General features: G+C 32.9%; 3 protein-coding genes across 7 annotated transcripts in view; 2 read left to right on the top strand and 1 right to left on the bottom strand.

Moving 5' to 3' along the window:
• The first annotated feature begins 2 nt into the window (after positions 1-2).
• LeuRS-m (Leucyl-tRNA synthetase, mitochondrial) lies at positions 3-3,864 on the top strand. Of its 2 annotated transcripts, none has more exons than XM_029316724.2 (8): positions 3-237; positions 534-735; positions 924-1,317; positions 1,391-2,274; positions 2,357-2,710; positions 2,815-3,055; positions 3,136-3,373; positions 3,535-3,864. In XM_029316724.2, exons 1-8 carry the CDS (start codon positions 127-129, stop codon positions 3,766-3,768), a joined length of 2,658 nt encoding a protein of 885 aa, XP_029172557.2. In that variant the 5' UTR covers positions 3-126; the 3' UTR covers positions 3,769-3,864. The 2 variants fall into 2 exon arrangements, with proteins under 2 accessions (XP_029172557.2, XP_085344086.1); XM_085487960.1 differs by having other exon boundaries at positions 175-237; positions 667-735.
• Positions 3,057-5,186, bottom strand: LOC114941687 (gamma-glutamylcyclotransferase). Its single transcript, XM_029316755.2, has 4 exons — positions 4,965-5,186; positions 4,091-4,389; positions 3,895-3,999; positions 3,057-3,692 (listed from the first exon to the last, which is right to left on the bottom strand). The coding sequence occupies exons 1-4, from the start codon at positions 5,067-5,069 to the stop codon at positions 3,671-3,673; spliced, it is 531 nt and encodes a 176-aa protein (XP_029172588.1). The 5' UTR covers positions 5,070-5,186; the 3' UTR covers positions 3,057-3,670.
• A 59-nt stretch (positions 5,187-5,245) lies between these two features.
• LOC114940196 (ubiquitin carboxyl-terminal hydrolase 48) overlaps positions 5,246-21,218 on the top strand; it is a 55,162-nt gene continuing 39,189 nt past the window's right edge. For 2 of the 4 annotated variants that reach the window (XM_085487955.1, XM_085487956.1), the window contains exons 1-11: positions 5,483-5,549; positions 6,321-6,456; positions 6,564-6,767; positions 6,916-7,242; positions 7,422-7,658; positions 7,732-7,982; positions 8,072-8,625; positions 8,714-8,815; positions 8,897-9,300; positions 9,391-9,745; positions 9,833-10,017. In XM_085487955.1, the coding sequence (XP_085344081.1) occupies positions 6,323-6,456; positions 6,564-6,767; positions 6,916-7,242; positions 7,422-7,658; positions 7,732-7,982; positions 8,072-8,625; positions 8,714-8,815; positions 8,897-9,300; positions 9,391-9,745; positions 9,833-10,017 (2,753 nt within the window). In that variant the 5' untranslated portion in view covers positions 5,483-5,549; positions 6,321-6,322. The other 2 variants (XM_085487959.1, XM_085487957.1) reach the window with 2 other exon arrangements.

Genomic DNA, 21,218 nt, shown 5'->3' with positions numbered 1-21,218 from the left:
GTTTATCTAGAGTCGTATAAGAAAATGGCAGCGTACATGGTATAATAATATGTACAATCTTGAATGTGATATAATAAGGGAAACGTTCCGTGTCACTCTGTTCTTACGGGAAAATCATATTCTATAATGGTGCAAAATATGTCGCGCTCCTTTAAAATACTGTCTCGATATAAGATACGAAGATTTTGCAGTAGTAGTCTTCACCGGCAAACATCACCTGCGATTAATATATCATCGGTATAAACCTTTTTATTTACAAATATAAACATATATCATTGTGATTTTGTGCGGTGTTTAAATATTAAATATATAAATACGCTTTTATAATAATTATGTCACAATTTTGGCTTTATTTCTAATATTCGCGAATATAATACAAACTTCGAATTACTCATAACCACACATATTCTACACACAACACATATTTAAATATTTAAATATTATATATAATATATAATAGAAATAAATTTATTATTTGTAAAATGTAACTTATTTTGAATATTGTATTATTTATTTAATCTATTGATTTTTAGTATGCGGAATGCACACTTTCTGTGAAGCAAAAGATGGAAAGTTATTGGAGAGATAAAGTTAATTCTTACAAATATAATAATGACATAAAAGATAAATTTTATGTGCTTTCTATGTTTCCATATCCATCTGGAGCTTTGCATATGGGTCATGTTAGAGTTTATACAATAAGTGATGTCTTAGCTCGATTTTACAGACTCAAAGGTATGTGAAAAAAATTTCTTACAAGAAATAATATTTTGTAAGATTTATATCATTATTATATTAAAGAACATTTATATTAAAGAAAAGCAAATTTTAAGAATATATTTTATACGACATAACTTTTTCAAATTACAAGTATAAACTAAACTAATTAACTTAATAAATTTTGTATTTAAATTTTGTATTAGGTAAAAATGTGATTCATCCTATGGGTTGGGATGCTTTTGGATTACCAGCGGAAAATGCTGCTATTGAAAGAAAAATTGATCCTGCTGTCTGGACAAATGAAAATATAAAGACAATGCGTAACCAATTGAACAAGCTGAATTATTCTTTTGATTGGGAGAGAGAATTTGCAACTTGTGATGTAGATTATTATAAATGGACACAGGAATTGTTTCTAAAATTGTTTGATAAAGGTTTGGCCTATCAAAAGAAAGCCTATGTTAATTGGGATCCTGTTGATCAAACTGTACTAGCTGAAGAACAGGTAGACTTGAATCAACGATCTTGGAGATCTGGTGCAATAGTAGAAAAAAAATTATTAAATCAATGGTTTATTAGAACAACAGCTTTTGCAAAGTAAGTATTAAAGTATTATACATATATGTAGTATTTTATAAAGTCAATTAGATTTTACTTGACTATGTTACAGATCATTGATGGAAGGTTTAAATGATCCAAGCTTGAAGGAATGGAGAGATATTATAAAGTTGCAAAAGCACTGGATAGGTGATTGTAATGGTATTAATATTGATTTTAAATTGATATCCAAAATTCCAGACTTTCCAGAGACAATAAACTTATGGACTGACTTGCCAGAATTTATAGAGTATGCAAAGTTTGTTGCTATATCTCCTCAAAGTATATTAAATCGTGAAGAACACACATATGATTTAGAAAACGGTATAAAAGGTTTAGATGCAAAAATAATAAATCCATTTTCTGGTGAAGAGTTGCCGATTTTTATCACTGATAAAGTGGTTTATCCACCATGGAGAGATACCCGTTTGGGTATACCTTCGGCGTCAATGGAAGATTTAAAATTTTCCGAGTTAGTTGGAATAGCATTTACGCGACATTCGATACGTAGCTATGAACAGCAACAGCAAAAGATATCAGAAATATTCCAGAAAGCTAGAGAACTGGGAATAGGCGGATATCCAGTAAGTTCGAGATTACAAGATTGGTTAATCTCTAGACAAAGGTATTGGGGTACACCTATACCTATTATTCATTGTACAAATTGTGGTGCTCAACCAGTACCTCGCGATCAACTTCCTGTGACATTACCAAAGATAATACACTCATCGTCTAATAAAGGATTTTCCATCCACGATGCAAAAGATTGGTTGCAGACAGAATGTCCCAAGTGTAGAGGAAAGGCGACTAGGGAAGCCGATACTATGGACACGTTTGTAGACAGCAGCTGGTATTATTTAAGATTTATAGATCCCAAAAATACAAAGGAGATGTTTTCGATAGAAAAAGCTAAAGATACTTTTCCTGTGGATCTTTACATAGGTGGAAAAGAACATGGTATAATAGCATTAGTTGTCTTAATTGTTAATTTTGAATAAATTTATATTTCAACTTAACATCTAAATTTTATATATTTCAGGTGTGCTCCACTTATACTATGCGAGATTTGTGAGTCACTTCTTGCATTCAGAAGGTCTTATACCATGTCGAGAACCATTTAGACAGCTTCTTGTGCAAGGAGTAATAATGGGTAAAACATATAAAACTAAAAATACAGGTAAATATGTGCCAGAGGATGATGTAATAAAAGAAGGAGAACAATATAAAACAAAATCTGGAGAACTTGTCTCTATGAATTGGGAAAAAATGTCGAAATCAAAACACAATGGGGTCGAACCTCTTAACTTATTGTACAAATATGGAATAGATACAACTAGATTATTAATATTGGCTGATGTTGCACCAACATCCACTAGGAATTGGTCGGAAAATAGTGAGTATCTTAAAAATTAACTGTTTATAATGGTAATTTTGACATAACATATATGGCAATTAATATATTAGAAGATAATACTTATATTCTCTATAATATTGCAGCTATTCCTGGTATAAAAAATTGGCAAAATCGTATTTGGAGCACTGTTAAACAATTTAAAAGTGAACGTGACAATATGTCACTGGAAGAACTCAAAAATGAACCTACTGATCCTAAATATATTGAACACAATGCATATATGTTTGATAGTCGAAATTATTTTCTCAAAAATACAACATATATCATAGCAAAATCACAGCAACTTAGTATAGCAATATCTAGAATGCAAGGTCTTACAAATAGGTAAATAATTAAATAATATTCAATATATTCAATTCTAATATTTTAATGTACACTCAATAAATTTTAATTTATAATTACAGTTTGCGAAAGGTTTGTTTGGAATGTTTAAGAAAAAGTCGCGAATATGAACGAGCATTAGCAGTTCAAATTATAATGCTTGCCCCATTTGCTCCACATTTTGCTTCCGAGTTATGGGCTACTTTTTGTTCTGTGAAACATCATCTTATAGATAATAACGAAGTAAGCTTGGACAAAGATGTATTCGAACAAAAATGGCCAGAAATTGATATGGATTATAAACTTGCACTGAATATCTATGTAAGTATGTACACACACACACACACACAGTATTAAAATATAAATATATGTAAAATGAGAATGTTTATAAAACTTTGCACATGGAATGTTGTTTGTGATAAATTTTTGTTTAATATTTTTAATTTGTAATTTGATATATTTACACAATAACATATTTTTAGGTAAACAAAAGACAATTTTTAAAATTGAAAATTCCTCGACATACATTGGACGAAATGACAGCAGAGATGGCACTGGAATATGTGATTCTTGATCCACATTATCAAAACAATTCAGATGATAAAAATATTGTAGAAATCAAGCTTCAATCAGAGAAAGGCTGCGATGCAACATTGTATATAACCATGGAAAAACAGAAAGAAAATATTAGGAATATTATTACAGACGAAAGATAAGTATTATAATACTTTTTTAAATATAATATTAAATATTGATACAAATTGTATTATAAGAGTTAAAACTATTTATTATATAAAACTTGTTTCAATTAATTTTAATATTCATGACAACTTGTTGCCTACCTAATGTCATATTCTCCTTCATATCCATTATGTGGTATAGTTTTTAAAAATTGTATGTAATCGGCAGGAAGATTATTTTCTTGAGCCCCTTTTAATATCATATTTCTATAAGGGAGACAAAAATTTTGATAAATCTTAAGATATTAATTTTTTTAATTATAAATATAGAATATAATAAATATAGAATTATAGATACAGATATAATGGTGAAGGTCTCCTATCTATTGAAAGATCTGCTGGCTTTACGTATTCTTTTGGATTATCACATTGTTGGTATACTCTACAGTTTAGAATTGTACCATTGGGAGTTTCAACATTTACTGACATTGCACGATATATATTATCCTGAACACCTTCTTGACAATCTAATGTTGATAAGTTGCAATTATCTAATTCCCAGACTACACCCCATACAACTGAATTTTCTGTTTCTACAATTGTTGCCGATGTTCCACACCATCGTTTGGAATATCTATGAAAATCCAGCCTAAAATTCTAATAAAAATATATATGTATTATATATATATATATATATATTTTTATATATAATAAATATAATAAAACAAATATTTTGAAAATAAGATGATATTCAAGCTCAATTAAAAATGAGAAGTTTTAAAAATTTTTAATCTTTTATACAATTTACACATTACAAATATTTTTACATAATTCTGAAAAGAATCTTATATTTTTATTTAAATGTTTTTTTAGAGATTTCTGTTTAGCTTTTGAAATAAAATTTAATTTATTTTTAATAATTATCTTTATCTTTAGTATCTTGTATTATATATAAGATATATAAGATTCCTTCAAAAATATATTTATATTTTATAATTAAATTATTAAAATATATATATATATATATAATGTTAAAGAAATATTAATAAGTAAACAACTAGTATACAAAATGTAAATATAACCTGCATCAAAGAATGATCAGTACTTTTTTATGAAAAATCATCCAGTGATTTTTGATCATGGTCATCCATCATTACAATATACATTTAGAAATATAAAACAAAAAGCTATATATATATATATATATTTATATATATATATATTATTATTACCTTAATATAACCAATATTTTTCATTACTGCGGTTGGATTATTTAAGTGTATCCTTTTAGCAAGTAAATTACTTCCATAAGCAAAATATAAAAATGTGCAAGACATTTTACTGAAATTTATTCAAAATTTATAAATTTTTACAAAGTGGTTTTAACACTTTCACACATTCAATGTAGTAATTATACTGCTTTATTATTCAAAATGAATCGTGGCAAATATATTGCACTATATATATATATGTGTGTACATACAAATATGTATCTACAAATGATAAGATATCTTGTGTGCATAAAGCGATTACTAAAAATATAACTTTGCGCGAAGAAACGTATTCCAAGCAAGTATATTTTTTAATTTTTTCTCGCGCATTGGTTCATTATAAGCGAATATTTTCTAAATTCTATTACGATGATCCGTCGTGTCGCAATTTTAGAGATTGATTTGACGCGCGCTTTGATAGCTGATTGCATATGGCGGCGAATGGTCGAAGAGGTGGATGTCTGTTTTCGTAAAGGTTTCCGTTCTTTCGTCCAGTTTCATCGTTTTCTGCTGACCACACGTATTCTTGACGAATTCGAAGAAACGGTATGTGACAGTGTGGATCGTAGAAATTTTGCTAATTCGGAAAATAATTAGGATAACAGCGATCTCTTTTTATAACCTTGTAAATTGTGGAGAAAAGCAATGCGAGCAGGTATATGCACTCGCTGCTTCATGTGTCACTTTGGTAGTTTATTGCTTTGTTTTTTTTTCCCGAGCGTCTACTTATATTCCGATATTTGATAATGCATTCCCCGTTATCTGGTAAATATTCTTCAAATTTCTCCCATCTCTTTACTCTTGTTTCTCCAGAATAAAGGAACAATGTTGTGGCGCGAAAAATTGCAAGATTACTCGGATAAACATTTATGTTCCGACTTCAATTATTTTTTAATTTATTATTTTGAGAATCACACGCGAAAATACAATGCTTATAAATTAAAATTCTTTCAGAATTTAAAAATTTGTATGTCCTAATATTAGTAAATTTTAATAAATATATGATGATTTATTTGATCGGATATGTAGAATTGATAGCTTATGCTAAAATATGTGCAATTATAATATATAAAATTTAGCAATATATTCATTAAATTAGCATTTACTGGAAGGATAAGATTATCTTATTATATTTTTACATAAATAAATATGTGTATATAAAACATGTGAATATCATCACACAACTGTGATTGATAGGTCATTATATATTTATTGTATTTGTGTGGGGTGTACACAGTATATTTTTATATAATTATTCAATAAAATATAATATTATTTGATCTATAACATTAAATCTCTATATATTTTATGTTACAGATATGCCACCGACAAAAAAGGTTGATTTAGAAAAGTTAGCATGGGCATGGGTGGAAGTTGTTAGTCCAGAACAAATTGATAAAGTACATTTAGAAACTGCATATAGGATTGGATTAAAGAATTGTAAAAATTGCAAGTAAGTTAAGAATGATTTTTTATGCTAAAAAAGATGTATTAATTGCATCATAATACTATGATTGTCATAAATATGTATCCTAATTAGAGCACATTATGTTGTTTCAGACGTAACTGTGCCAATAATCCTCAATGTGTAACAGGTTTAGGAGAAGAAAAGTATATGAAATCACAACCAGCTGAGATAGTCTCTTTAGAAAGTTCTTTATCCGAGCTACGTGATCCAACCCAATATGTTGGTTTAAAAAATCTTGGTGCTACTTGCTATGTCAATAGTTTAATCCAAATGTGGTTTCACAATGAAGATATGAGGTGTGTAATATACATTATAATATATATTTATAATATAATATATATAATATATATAATATAGATAATATTAATATATATTATATAAAACTAAATCTTTGTATATGTGTAATATATTATTTTAATAAATTAAATGGTAATTTTTATACAGGAGAATAATATACAAATGGGATATTACGGAAGATCCAGAGGAGAAGGAGACATTGCAACAGAGTGAGAAGACAGGACTACCCTATCATCCAGCAACTGCAGTCGGCCAATTGCAATATATATTTGCAATGATGCAATTCGGAAATCGGAGTCTTCTTGATCCAATGAATCTCGCTGTCGCGTTATCCCTGGATACCAGAACACAACAGGATGCTCAGGAATTCTCCAAGCTGCTACTGTGCCATATTGAAGGAAAGCTACAGCAAAATTCAGAACTGAGGCAGATGCTGCAGAGGCTGACCCAAGGAAAATACAGCTATATCAATTGGTGGGTTTTCTGAAGTGGAAAACAAATGAGAATTGTCCTAAACGATGATGATGCCGATGAATCTTGACGATGAAAACATGGTAGGACACGTTGTTCGCTACGGTGACTGGCGCGACCAACTGATTTGGCAGAGAGAAATGACTTCTTAGTAGATAATTAGAATTTTATGTTTGATGCAGTTGTTCGACGTGCGGCACTGAGTATCCAACGTCCACCACATTCTACGAATTGGATTTACAACTGGCGGCAACTTTGAAGGAGGCGGTAGACAAGTATTTATCAGAAGAACAGCTGACGGGTGCGAATCAGTATCATTGCGTCACTTGCAATGACAAAAAGGATGCCAGGCGGTTCATACGTTTGGAGTCTCTTCCAGAAACTTTGAACATCCAACTAATGCGTTTTGTTTTTCATAGGTAAGTTTTAGACGTTACGACGCGAATGGCAATCTTTATTTGCTAGATCTAATAGCTCAATTTTCTATAACAGAGATTCTGGACAAAAAAGGAAGTTAAATTCATACATTCAGTTTCCTGAAGATCTCGATATGTCGGAATATGTTAGGTGCCAACCTCAAACTCATTTATATAGTCTTGTCGCGGTATTAAGTCACAAAGGTCCATCTGCTCATTCTGGACATTACATTGCGAATATATGTAATTCAAGTGGGGAGTGGTATCAGTTTAGTGACGATAAAGTAGAAAAAATGCAAAATAAACGGATTGAGGATGGCGTAAATGGTAATTAAATATGCATTTAATAAAATAAAAAATTAATTAATTCTCATGTCATGAGACAGAAGTCAGATTTTTTTTTCCTTTTTTTATAGATAATGTGAAACCAATGAAACGTGGACGCGTTCCAAAAGGATTTCTTTCATCCAATACAGCTTATATGTTGGTTTATAAAAAGTCAACTACAGACTGTCAAATAAATATGACGAAAAAAATGAAGGTGAAGAAACCTGATGCCGAAGCAAATGTCTCGGATGAATCTGTTTATTTAGAGAGACTTACAGTTAAAGATAAATCAGACATTTTAGATGAAACAAAACAAAAAAATAACATCGAAAATGAACTATTATTTCAAGAAGAAAACTCTGAAAACATATTAAATGTAAAGTCAGAGGATAAAATAAAAATGGATAAGACTGTGGTATTTCAAAAGACTGATATACTTACTATGGATAAAGTTGAAACTGTAGAAACTATTGTTAATGCAAATGGAAGTGAAGATCAATTTAATTCTGCCTCGCCACAAATTCAGAAAAAGATTGAATTGTTAAAACAGCCAGTAATAAAAGTTGTTAAACTTGATTACAAACGACTGAATGGTGCTGCACACAGAGCTATGAGTTGTGGAGAACGAGATCTTTACGAAGAAGTAACTTTCTTAAAAATAATTTTTTTACATATGTGCTTTGGTATATTGTAATATTTTGGATTAAATAAATACATTTTTATGTCTACAGATGGAATTTGAAAGTTGGCGAGTAAGTAACACAATGCGTGAACTTGTCAGGCAAGAAAATGTTAAACATGAATTGAGTTTGTTAGCAGCGCAACAAGAAAAGGTAAAGAAATATAACATAGAAATAAATTTCAGGTTTGATAAGTTTTTTTTATGCTTATTACATTATTTCTTCTTTTTTCAGCAAAAAGAAATTGAAGATCAAAATTCCAAACGGCAACTTGTGATAGATATATATAACATGATTCAATCAACAACATGTTGGGATGAATATTATTGGATACCAACTGACTGGTTATCAAAATGGTTGAGTGGACATTCCATTGCAGACAGTGTTCCCCCAATCGACAATTCCACTCTAATGTGTGTGCACTATCGACTCGATCCATTAAAAGTGAGTCGTGCGAAATGTGTACCGATAACAGTTGCCCAAATACTTTACGATAATTATCGAGGAGGACCACGATTAGATCAAACATCTTTATGCGAAATTTGCGTAAAAAGACGATGTAAATTATTGCGTTTCAAACTAGCACTTGAACGAGATTATAAAGAAGTTAATGAGCTAATTCGCACATTTAAAGAACCGTAAGTATATAATAATTCTTAACAGTTTATTAATATAAAAAAAGATAATAAACAATATTCGTTATAATCGTGATATTTGTGTTGTTTTAGTTCTGAAACAAGTTATATAATTGGTACTGAATCATTGCGATCATGGCGAAAATTAGCCATGGAAACGTTTCAAGAGGGTATGGAACAAGAGATGAATGATTGCCAAGATGTTCCACACGAAGAGAGTAAAAATGTGGATAAAGATGGCAATGATTGCCTGAAAGAAGTTGATGAAAATGAAGAAAATGAAATTATTATAAACTTCAATGAAGATCTATTCTGCGAACATAATTCTCTTAAAACAGCAGACTCCAGTAGAAAAGTGATACCTCAAGAAGCCTGGTCGATTCTTCGAAAATATTTTCCAGATTCGAAAGAATACTCTATTGGATCACAATCCTGTTTAATCTGTGAGGTTTGTAAAATTATGCTTTTGTTAAAAAAAAGGAATTAAAGAATTTTTAAAAATATAAATATCAATTGTCGTTTGTCGATGTTTCAGGAGAGAATGGAAAACGCACAAAGAGCGAAGAAAGATGACAAGATAAAGGCAAAGCAGCAAAAAGACGAACTCACCGAATTATATTACGGAAAGAATAGAAATGAAATTTTGAAATGCAGCGATCCAACAAAATTATTCTACATTGTGGAGAAAGGTTTCTTGGATAGCTGGCGTTCTTTCATTCGGTAAGTACCTAAATTATTTTTATTATATTGATATAATAAGAATCTTGAAACGATTTATAATTGCTTTCTTTGGGCAGAGTTATACGATAGTCTTTTGCCCATAGTTGACTGAATCGCACGTATAAAAAATTTATTGCTTTAAAAAAAAATAAAATTGTATGTCCAAATGCAAATATAATGCCGGATTTCGATAATTTTATTTTTAAACAGAGTATTTTGGGCTTAAAAAGTTTTATAAAAAATTTATAATATATATAGTACTGTTTTCCTCATCGAGATCGATCTTTTTTATCGATAGTAATCTTCACAGTAAATTTTCCGGTCGGTAATTAACTACGTTGTAAGATGGCATTAGTTGTCTCGAAAATCGCACATATCGACGCGCAATTTTAATGCTTCTCCCTATTTCCTGCCATACTCTCTCATTCCCTACCATTTCCCGCCAAAGTAAAGGCGTTGATATACAACTATAATTACCTCGACGCGTTTAGAGCAGCATCAGTGAATAAAATATACGGTAAGATACATTATTTAATAAAGTTTGGATGCCTGAAAGCAAGATGTTAATCATAAAAGTAAAACAGATTATCGTTAATTAAAAATATAGCTAACGAAAAAATGATTAACCTTTCGCAAACGAAAGGCGCCATAATGGCGTTATTAAAAAGGCGTTCTTCGAATGTACAAAGAGCAAAAAATAAAGATATTATTTCTTAATTTAATATTAATACGAAAGTTTCAATTTGCGATTAAGTTTGCTACACAATTGTCCACTTTTAATTAAATATATATATGTGTTTGGACATAAAATTGATATTATATTTTTTGCTTTAACATACGCGATTGCGAGAAACAAATTCTCATTCTTGAATTCGTCAAGTTCGATGGTTAAAACTAGTTGTCGTAAATGTGGAAAGGAAGGATAGATATCTAGGATGTATTAACGAGCTTTTCCTAATTATGAGAAAAAACTGGACCGCGCGATTAAGCTGGGTGGGTTCTCTCTCCTCAGTGCTCGTGTGGGTGCGGAGGAAGACCTGCACGGGAAAACTAATTGAAACCGCTTAACGACCCGCCGGCAAATGATACATCGACCCCGACGAAGGGCCACCGGTGTCTTAATATCGTTTCGCCTTCTTCCACGGTCAAGACCGTAAATGCAATTTGGACTCTCGCTCGATCTTCTTCGAATTTCTACTTTTCTGGTATCTATCTTCCCCTAATCTACACACTTCGTGTGGAAAAACATGCTGGAAGGCACATATCCAAAATATACTTGTGCTTGCAAAGAATAAATTTCAGCTTTTTTTTCGTTCTTTGTTAATCAAATCCGTATAGGTTAATCAAATGTGTTTACGAATTTAATATATTAAGTTTTGTGTATACGTATACGTATAAAAAATTTGATATACATATATTATCATATACTATATACATATAATATTTATATACTGAAAAAAAATTGTTAACTAAACCTATTAACTAAATTACTATTTTGTTAATCGAACGTATATTAGTATTTAAGTTAAATATACGTTTTGTTATATTTAATTTAAATATTTTTATATGTTCAATTAGCAAAATAATATTTAGTTGAAAGTTTAAGGCCTGATTACATCAACAGTCATTTTAGCTTTAAGTGAAACCTAAATATGTGGTTGTCTTCATTTATTAGACAAAGTCATTTAGACAAGTCAATAAATAATTTTTTTAGTGTAAACTTTAACATGTATAATATAATAAAATTATAAAAATAAAATTATAAATGTTAAAGTTTATATTATATATATTTATGATAATTTATAAATTTAAAAATCGTAAACCTAAAAAATCCGCAGAAATTTATTCATACGAAATAAAATTATAAATGTTGAAATTTATATATATGTACATTGAGAAAAAGTTCTTAATTTAACTAAATCATTCAATTAAATTATTATTTTGTTAATTGAACATATATTATATATATATATATATATATATATATATATATAGTATTTAAGTCAAATATATGTTTTGTGTTGGATTTAATATATTATATTTAATTTAAATATTTTTATATGTTCAATTAACAAAATTATATTTAGTCGAAAGGTTTAGTCAAATTAACAAATTTTTTTCAGTATGTACATATATATTAATGATAATATATAAATTAAAAAATTTTTATAATATTATTTTGCACGAATAAACTATGTTTTAACTTTACGATTAAATATCGATTAAATATAAATTAAATACAAGAACATCGTGCACCTTGCACTAAAATTTGTTTTGACGATAATGAGATGTCACGCGAATCTCTCTGTTACATCCTTGCATTTTTTTCAATCTTGAAACGAGATTTTTAAATCTCATTATCATATTTTTTTGTTTTTTTTTTTTTGAACAAAAAAGATCTCTCTAAATATATGTATTTAGTACACGAATTTGTTCGAACACACGATCTCATGAATACGAGTGAAATCTTTCTGACAGTGAAAAAGGATCTTTTAACATCCAGGATGGCATTATCTGTGAACGCTCTCTTATTATACATTCTCTCGCGCAGCGCGACACGCTAGCTGGACGCTTCGGATTGACAGATTCAAATTCACCGGGGCTTAAATCTCGTGGATTCAGCGGTGTGTGAGCTAAACCGGGATCAACCCTTCTCGCGGATTACACGTTTGTCGTGTCACACGCGATTTCGGTACACGTATGCAGGGGTATGAAAATGAGTGCTCGAATTCCCATATTAAACAAACAGTTATGAGTAACAAGGAAGATATATACGTGTACGTCTTTCTGCGCGATTTAGATGCATAAAATGTTACATTTTCACGTAATACATATTATTGATTTCTAACGAAGCGTCTATAAAATAGCAGATAATAATGACATTCTATTTGATTGCGTTTGAAAGATGGAGCGCGGGAAAAAAACGATAATTCGCTACTTCGTCCCATTTCTTGAGATTGCGAGTGTCCACGATTCATTATCGAGAATTTGCTATTAACCGAGGGAGAGAAAATGTGAAAAATATTTTTCCGGACCGTTGGCATTGTCTTCGACCGACTCCTTTGTGACGTCGGTGATTAATTTTTCAGCAGGTCGGGCATGCCGCCGTTTTTTGCACCACCACTGCCAGTAATCGTTCTTTGTATTTTTCGAACAAAACCCCCATAGTTCGTTGCTTCCATCACACATAGTTATATTATACAGTATATGCATGGTGCGCAGTCTTTTTGCAAAGTACTCGGAATGTAAAATTACTCTTTATTACCATATCTCTTTTATTAAATTAAATTTTCTATATTTATATTGCTCTAAAAAGAAATCAGCTGTTCGTATTTATCGTTTCATCGTGTATTGTCAGTTTGAGAACATTGAGAAATAAATTTTCCAAAAATGATTATTTTGTAGCTCAACTATAATGAAAATATATAATATTATTAGCGATTGTCAATAATATATGATTTTATTTTAAAAGAACCTTCACATTCTCTTACGAATTATACTACGTATACGATGCGTAAAACAAAATTGTATTTTTATATTTAAAAGGCATATAGAAACGAGTAGCTTATTTTATATTTTTCGTTAGTTTATTATTATCTCTTTATCGATAATTAGTTAAGTCTTGCTATAACCGAGCGAGATAGAAGCTTCCGCATCTTTAGGAGAACGAATGATGTTGAGGATTGCAATCTGTTTAACTAGCTTCAAAGTCCCCCGCCAATCCGTCAACGTCGCTCGAATGGATTTTCGAAAGGATTAGGATTTGCATAAACGATCATTCAACTTCCGCTCGACGCCACTCGTCCTTTCTTTTGGCATGGATATTCCCCGACATTGGTAATTTAAAAATTGACACTTGAGAAAGCCATTATATGTTGAGTATATAAAATCTTTACTCTGTTTCGCATATACATATAATATGTTTCATTATGCATTTTTAATGACATTAATAATAAATCAATAATTATAGTAATATTTAATTTTTTTATAAAGTCTATTAACAAAATTTGATCTCTTTAGAATAATAACATTTCAAGTGAAAATTATTATTATTATATATAATAGTGATCAATGTTCCAAGAAATCACTTTCAATTTATATCGAATGATTAATGGTCAATTTTTTCCTCTCTAAAATTTCATTCGAGAAAAGTAGATTCATTTTCCATCCTTTGGATAAATATTTGCATCGCGGGTGCAATGTTTACTTTGTCATAACCTTAACGCAAACTTCTTCATAATGTTGGCGCCCATCAGGCGTACGCGCTTTAAGCTGACTTCCGCACTTCGGTAAATAATTATTAATGATCATCGGGGAAAATGTGACCGCGATCTTGTTGACACCGCATTGTAACAGCGCGAACAATGGTGCCCGTATAGTTCTCGGAAGCGTGCGCCTCGAGGTTGACGTAGAAAGGAGGCGGAAGAGGTCGAGGAGAAGGGCAGAGGCTATAATTAATAACTGGGAATTGATTAAGGTGCCAGATAAGTCTATGGAGCCGGTAGCTTGTGTCTCTCCTCGTCTTTCTCGGACACCCTTCGGCTTGTCTCTCGCGCGTTATGATATGATTAATAAATTTCAAGATAACGCCGTCGTCCCCGTAAAGTCCCTATCGTCGTCGTCCCTTCGCGAAGGACCGATTTGCGGTCCCACTTACGGGTCTCATAAATGACTAATTATTCTCGCCGTCCAGGTCACCCGGTGGCCATTTACGTTGGCCATTCGACGTTGTTGGCTCGAGAACGCAAATCTTACTCGCGCATAAATCTACCCCGAAGAGGTTCATGTTCTCCCGAGGTGTTACATCCCGTCTCTTTCACACTCTCATTCGTCGCTTTACCGTTCTACGACAATCACAGCTAATTCGATATTTACGGGAAAGCGAATTCTGTCGTTTCGATAACTCGACGCAGCTCGATTTTTCCCTGTTCTCCAGCGAGGGGTGAAACGCCCAAAAAATTCCGACTATTTTGCGTACATTTGGCAAGAGGGTGGCCCGGTTGCTCTTCTGTCGAGACGAATGCAGCGAGAAAGAGAGAGAGAGAGAGAAGGGTATGTGTACGGGGTTAGAGACGGGTGCTCGCGGAAGGAAAACTATAAATCATTCGACGAAACGAGCCACGTTAGAAAAAGAGGGGTGAGTCTTAGTATTGCAGGAGGGTGGCTCGCAGCATCGTCGTGCATCGACTCGCGAAATCCAACTACCCTTAAATAAATTGATTCATTGCGCGAGACCTCCGCGTTGCCACCATAAACTCGAACCGTCTCTAAGCTTCCCTCTCTTGTCCGATGATATTTCGCTAATTTTCGAGAAATGGAGTCTACCATTCGCGACGCGAGATCCCTTGAACTTGATCTGGATAATTGATCGATATGTTTGATTTTTTTTTTCTATAAATTATCGTGAATAGACACAACAAAATTCAAATGTATATTGAAATTAATAGTATCTGCGAATGTGATATCGATTTATATTTATGCAAATGACACGGAATCTAATGGTGAACGAGCCTCGTATTTAATTTATATTATTCTAATATATATATTATTTTCGCCGATAATTGGATTTGTACGCATATAAATGTACGCTCGGCGCGTGGAAAGAATTCTTTCGGAATCAGGATGTATCCTCCTCCCTCCCTCTCTCTCTCTTTCTCTCCACCTCTATTCCTCATTCTCCCGGGGGTGGCCAGTGTCTCGGGGGCGGTCATATATCATCCACCCTTGGGGGTGGCCGCGGGGGTAGAAGCAAAAAATCTTACCGAGCAAAAACTATCATCAGTGCTTGGTAAAGCGAGCTGAACGTTTCGCCCGCTTCTCTCTCTCTTTCATTCTCTTCTTTCCTTCTTCTTTCCTCGCTATATTCTCTTCATCTAAGATCTACGTACGTCGCTATTCTGCGTACAATTTTCTTTTCAGTTTTCTAAAAATTGTTAACAATGGATTTGAATACGAAATGTACTAGTTGACGCATTTCTGTCAATTTGATACACGGATAGAATTTTCTCTTAGAATTTACCCTCAAAATCATGGTAATCGTGTGGGACAATATGATATTGGAAGAATTTTTATAAGAGTTCGAATCGAACATATTTTATATCTTATTGTGGTGGATATTAATTTTTTATTGTATCAAATATTAATTAGAAAAGCTCTTATAAAATTCTTTCAATATCATATTATCTCATGATTATCATGATTTTCAGGATAAATTTTAAGAGAAAATTCTCTGTGTACACTTTATGTTCCTAATAAATATTTATTTTATACTTTTATTGTTATATGTACTTCAAATCATATATAGTATGCAGGATGAATTTTATGAATCTCAGTAATTAAGAGAATTTTTAATTGTTTATAATTACAAAAACCATATGCGCGTTAATATATTTCAATTTATAATTATATTATTTGTATATGTATTATCTCTTTTTTTTTATTATTGTATCTTGATTTCGACAAATTCATCCAAATTTTCACACGGTGCTTTATACATCTATGTTTACTGTATCGATTTGTCCGAGTCGTGGACTTTTAGCACGATTTATCGGGATTTAATTCAGATCGGAGAGGGTGCAGGGCATCGGAAAGTATATTCGTACGGTCGATTGTGCTCTCTCTCCGCAACGGTGCCAATGTAAATAGACGGGAGCGATCAAGCATGGCGGGTGGCTGCGTTTTTCGCGGTGTATCGCGGTAGCCCAATGGTCACGCCTGGTGAGCAACTTACGCGTGTTGTTCTCCGATCGGGAACGCTTGATCGGTATTGAGAGGTCCCGCAAAAAAGAGCGAGCTTAGCTGCCGCAACGATCCGATCTTGCAACGAGTATATAATAAGTGCCCTGCGCAAGTACGTTCGGAAAACAGCCGACAGATGTGTTACAACTCCGTTATATTGTAACCCGTACACAACAGACGTATCCACTGTAATCGGCCTATCACACGTCCACTGATTTTTTTCGTTGCTCGATCATTTCATTGGATTTTTTTTATATATTTCAGAAAATTCATATTTCTACTCAGAGAGAATTTTCTCCGAAAATTTATTTTGAAAATTATTGTAATTGTGGGACAATATAATATTGAAAGAATTTTTACAAGAGTTTCTGACTAATATTTATCAGAAGAAAAATATATTTTACATTTTTTATATCTTATTGTGACAGATATTAATATTATTTATTGTGATTAATATCAATGTAAAAATTCTTCCAATTATATATATTGTCTCACGATTATATGATTTTTAGGGTAAATTTTGAGAGAAAATTTTCTCTGTGTAGAAATATAAATTTTCTCTAATTGTGGTAAATATTAATCAGAGAAACTCTTATAAAATTCTTCCAATACCATATTGTTCCACGATTCCCATAATTTTCAGGATAAATTCTAAGAGAAAATTCTCTTCGTGTATAGATAACATATCATGGGATTTAAATTTGTTCACGTTTTTCTACCTATTAATTTATCCGTTCAAAATTGCGCCTTAAACAATCATGTTGAAAAAGATACACAACATTGTGAATTTAAGAGCAACCATCACCTTTAATTGAAAATGAATTCGAACTTTTCGTCGATTACTTTTTACTTCAATATTCCATAATTCTTAGGATTTTTCAAGCTTCATCCTTCATCAATTTCATAATATAAATTATATTATTTATAACTGAAATATTTTGTCGACGAACGAAAGTTTTCTTCGAGCAATTTTTCAACGCTCGATTATTGCTCAATAATTCCCGGCTCGCTCTTAATTTTCCATGAATCGAATACGGCGCATATCTTTGCGCCTCTCGATAGTAACGTACCTGCATAGTCGAAGTCGGCCGCGTACGACCAGAAGCATCCTCCACGGACTCCCTTTTTATTACATCGGCGAAAGCCTCCGGTCGGTCTTCTTGTTTGCTCAGAGGAGGAGAGGATCTTCGGTCGCGCGGGATAGTCCTCATGGGGGGAAAAGGGTGAAGAGAAGAGAAGGAGAAGGAGGGTCTGAAGTTACATCGGCGGTAGTCCTGTTGACCGACGAACTGCGGCAGGATGTCGATTATCGACGGTTTTTGCCGTGATTCCCCTTTTTCGAGCCGAGCGCATAATTAGCTTTCGTTATTCTAGCGCGCACCGCCGTGCCGAGTCGAGCCCGGTCGAGCCGAGTCGCGCGCGGCCGCCCAGCTTCCGCCCGCTGACAACGATCGAAGACTCCTCTCGCCACATTATATTCACCGCGATCTCCTCCTTTGACCGGCTATTGTCTCCTTCTCTCTCTTTCTCCCGGCTTCCCTGTCTCATCTCTCGCATTCTCGCTCTTCGCCGATATTATCCTCCGCATTTCGCTCGCCTCTTTCGGTCCTGAGTGATTTCGCGCGGCATCGAGTGAAATTCGCTTCACCAAGATTTCGAGCATTTCCTTCGACGGTCCGGAATTGATAATATATTTGCGATACTTTTGAGTTGATAATATATATATATTTTTTTTTTATTTCTGGGGAATTCCGAAAAATGGGAAAATGTATGACAGAATCTAGAGAAGTTCCTCTTGATTGTGAAAATATTTCCGCGTTATGGAATATTTATTTTAATTCATTATTTTCTAACAAAAATAATAAACAAAATAATTTTATTTATTTTCAAAAATTGACGGATCTAAGAAGGAAAGATAATACTTTTGAAAATAAGTGAAATTATTCTATCGTCTATGCACATCGATTATTATTATTACTGATTTTTATAAAAGTGTGTATAGCTTCATCCAAAAATCCTACCTTGTCTTTTTATCTGCCGTGTCGATAGCTTGTAGAATGCGCAAATTGATTATTTATTCATTACTTTTCGAATATGAAAAAGGGCTAATAAGAGATGTTAAGCGTAACAAAATTGTTTCTTTAATTATTTTAATTATTTTAACTCAAAATAATTAAAGAGGAAATTAAAAACAATTTCACTCTGCCTGGCTCTTACTAGCTTTTTTTCATATATGATTTTATATTTATATATCACAACTTTTTTCAATTCATTATTTTTATTAATTTTCGTATCGTTAACAAAGTCTCTTAAGTCTCGTTAATTTCTAAATACTTTAGATTATGGAAGATCGGTTCTTTATATCATTGACACTTTGCGAACTTGAAAATGCCTCGCTTTAAATGATTACAACTTCCTGGATATAATCATATACACCATCGATTAATCGCAAGCAAAATTTCAACGTTTATATCTCGGATATTATCGATACTTTATTAAATATTGCGTTGTACTAATTAAATTATATTTTCTTCAATATCATAGATTATTAAAAATAGGCTATTGTGAAAATAACAGTTGCATTATCCTATTTAGGAGCTTTTTCATAGATCTGTGAAAGATAAATTTCTACGGACTATAAAATTAGTACTTTGTACGCCTTCACTTTAAGAAGAGATTTACTCTTGCTTGTACAAAAAGCATTCGCTTCGCTTTATTCATACTACTCATTATTTCCATTCTCTGTGTATCGACATCCGCTTGGTAAACAAGTGCGACTGCCGGAAATTTAAGTTTGCCGGATCTGACGGGGGATATATTTGTCAGCGGGAAAAGTTCGCTGATGTACATCGGCGGTTTGTCTCGTTGCGTCTCGTCGTTCGTTTCTCATGATCAGCACGGACATACGCGCGTTGTTCTCTTATTTTCCGAGTGTCCCGCGGTAACCGGCAGCAACATTGTTTTTCTCTTGCTCTTTCTCGTTCCCCTCTCGCACTTCTCCCGCTCTCTTTCGCCATCTATCTGACGACTGGCTTTTGGGATTCCTTTTTTAATACTCGGACACACCGAGAGGACCTTTTACCACGGACACGTAGGGGCCCTCTTGTAATGACCGCAACGCTCCAGTGCACTCGGCGCGTCCGGAGCTGCATAACCGGATGCTGCAGCGGACGCGTAGGATGCATCTTGCAGCGTGTCCGTATATCGTTCATCGTATCTCGTTGACATTTCGTACTTTCATATTGCAATATTATGAACATTGAAAATATTTCAATTGTCACGCACTTTTTCTTACATTTTCATTAATCGTTTATTTTTATTTTTCTCTTGCAATTTATCAATATTCACTTACAAAGGCTTTTAATTGAAAAATAAAGTGCCTAATAATTTTTTTTTAGCAAGGAAGATAGTGACTGATCTTTTGGTCAGAGCTGATGTAAACGGAAATGCATTAGTTGATATATGTCAATCGTTGTCTTGTCCGAGCATGAGCAATCGTTTATTTTTCTCTTACAATTCATCAATATTCACTTACAAAGGCTTTTAATTGAAAAATAAAGTGCCTAATAATTTTTTTTAGCAAGGAAGATAGTGACTGATCTTTTGGTCAGAGCTGATGTAAACGGAAATGCATTAGGTTTGATATATGTCAATCGTTGTCTCGTCCGAGCATGAGCAATCGTTTATTTTTCTCTTACAATTCATCAATATTCACTTACAAAGGCTTTTAATTGAAAAACAAAGTGCCTAATAATTTTTTTTAGCAAGGAAGATAGTGACTGATCTTTTGGTCAGAGCTGATGTAAACGGAAATGCATTAGGTTGTTGATATCAATCGTTGTCTCGTCCGAGCATGAGCAATAATCGTTGACAAAAGCGGTAATCTCTCCGGAGAGATCGGGAATCATCTAGTCAAATAGTGACGGGAGGAGCGCTAAATCAGGGAAAACCTGGGGATACTCGCTTTGGATCCCTGGGGTTGTGCCCGGAAGACAAATGTCAGCGGAACATGCGGGGAGCCTTGGCTCTCTTACGCGTAGATGCACGATCTGCGGCGGTAAATCAAGGGTGGTGATATTAAAAGGCCGCTTATATACGCGAAAACATAAGATTTATTTCTGCTCCGAGAGGAATGCGCGCGCGAGAAGGAGCGAAATAAAAGCGATTCTCGTTCATTGAACGCGCAGAGAGGAGCGAAAGGAAAAGGAAACGCGAACGAAAAGAGACGAATTATTATCGAGACGAATTTCTCTTGGCCCGTATCATGCGCGAATAGAAGGATGAGAGTAAAATCCGGACAAGATAAAGTTACATTCGCATCTCGAGGGTGTCTCACTTGGACCAATATTGCAATTCCGCGAGAAACGGAAAGAATGGCGCTTTATGACTTATTGTTAGTTGATTTCTCAAATATGCTATTTTTATCTTAAGGAGAAATTGTATATGTTATATGCTATTGATAT

This window comes from Nylanderia fulva, unplaced genomic scaffold (assembly GCF_048542155.1).
Source record: "Nylanderia fulva isolate GAGA-0341 unplaced genomic scaffold, ASM4854215v1 Scaffold6, whole genome shotgun sequence".
Classification (NCBI taxonomy): Eukaryota; Metazoa; Arthropoda; class Insecta; order Hymenoptera; family Formicidae; genus Nylanderia; species Nylanderia fulva.
This window is presented reverse-complemented; position numbering and strand designations above follow the sequence as displayed.

Coding starts and splice junctions, on each gene's coding strand:
- LeuRS-m (XM_029316724.2), top strand. CDS start 127: ATGGTGCAAAATATGTCGCGCTCCTTTAAAATACTGTCTCGATATAAG. Junction 736..923: donor TCGATTTTACAGACTCAAAG/GTATGTGAAAAA, acceptor ATTTTGTATTAG/GTAAAAATGTGATTCATCCT. Junction 2,711..2,814: donor TAGGAATTGGTCGGAAAATA/GTGAGTATCTTA, acceptor ATAATATTGCAG/CTATTCCTGGTATAAAAAAT.
- LOC114941687 (XM_029316755.2), bottom strand. CDS start 5,069: ATGTCTTGCACATTTTTATATTTTGCTTATGGAAGTAATTTACTTGCT. Junction 4,000..4,090: donor AGACCTTCACCATTATATCT/GTATCTATAATT, acceptor TCTCCCTTATAG/AAATATGATATTAAAAGGGG. Junction 3,693..3,894: donor GAAGGAGAATATGACATTAG/GTAGGCAACAAG, acceptor GTTGCATCGCAG/CCTTTCTCTGATTGAAGCTT.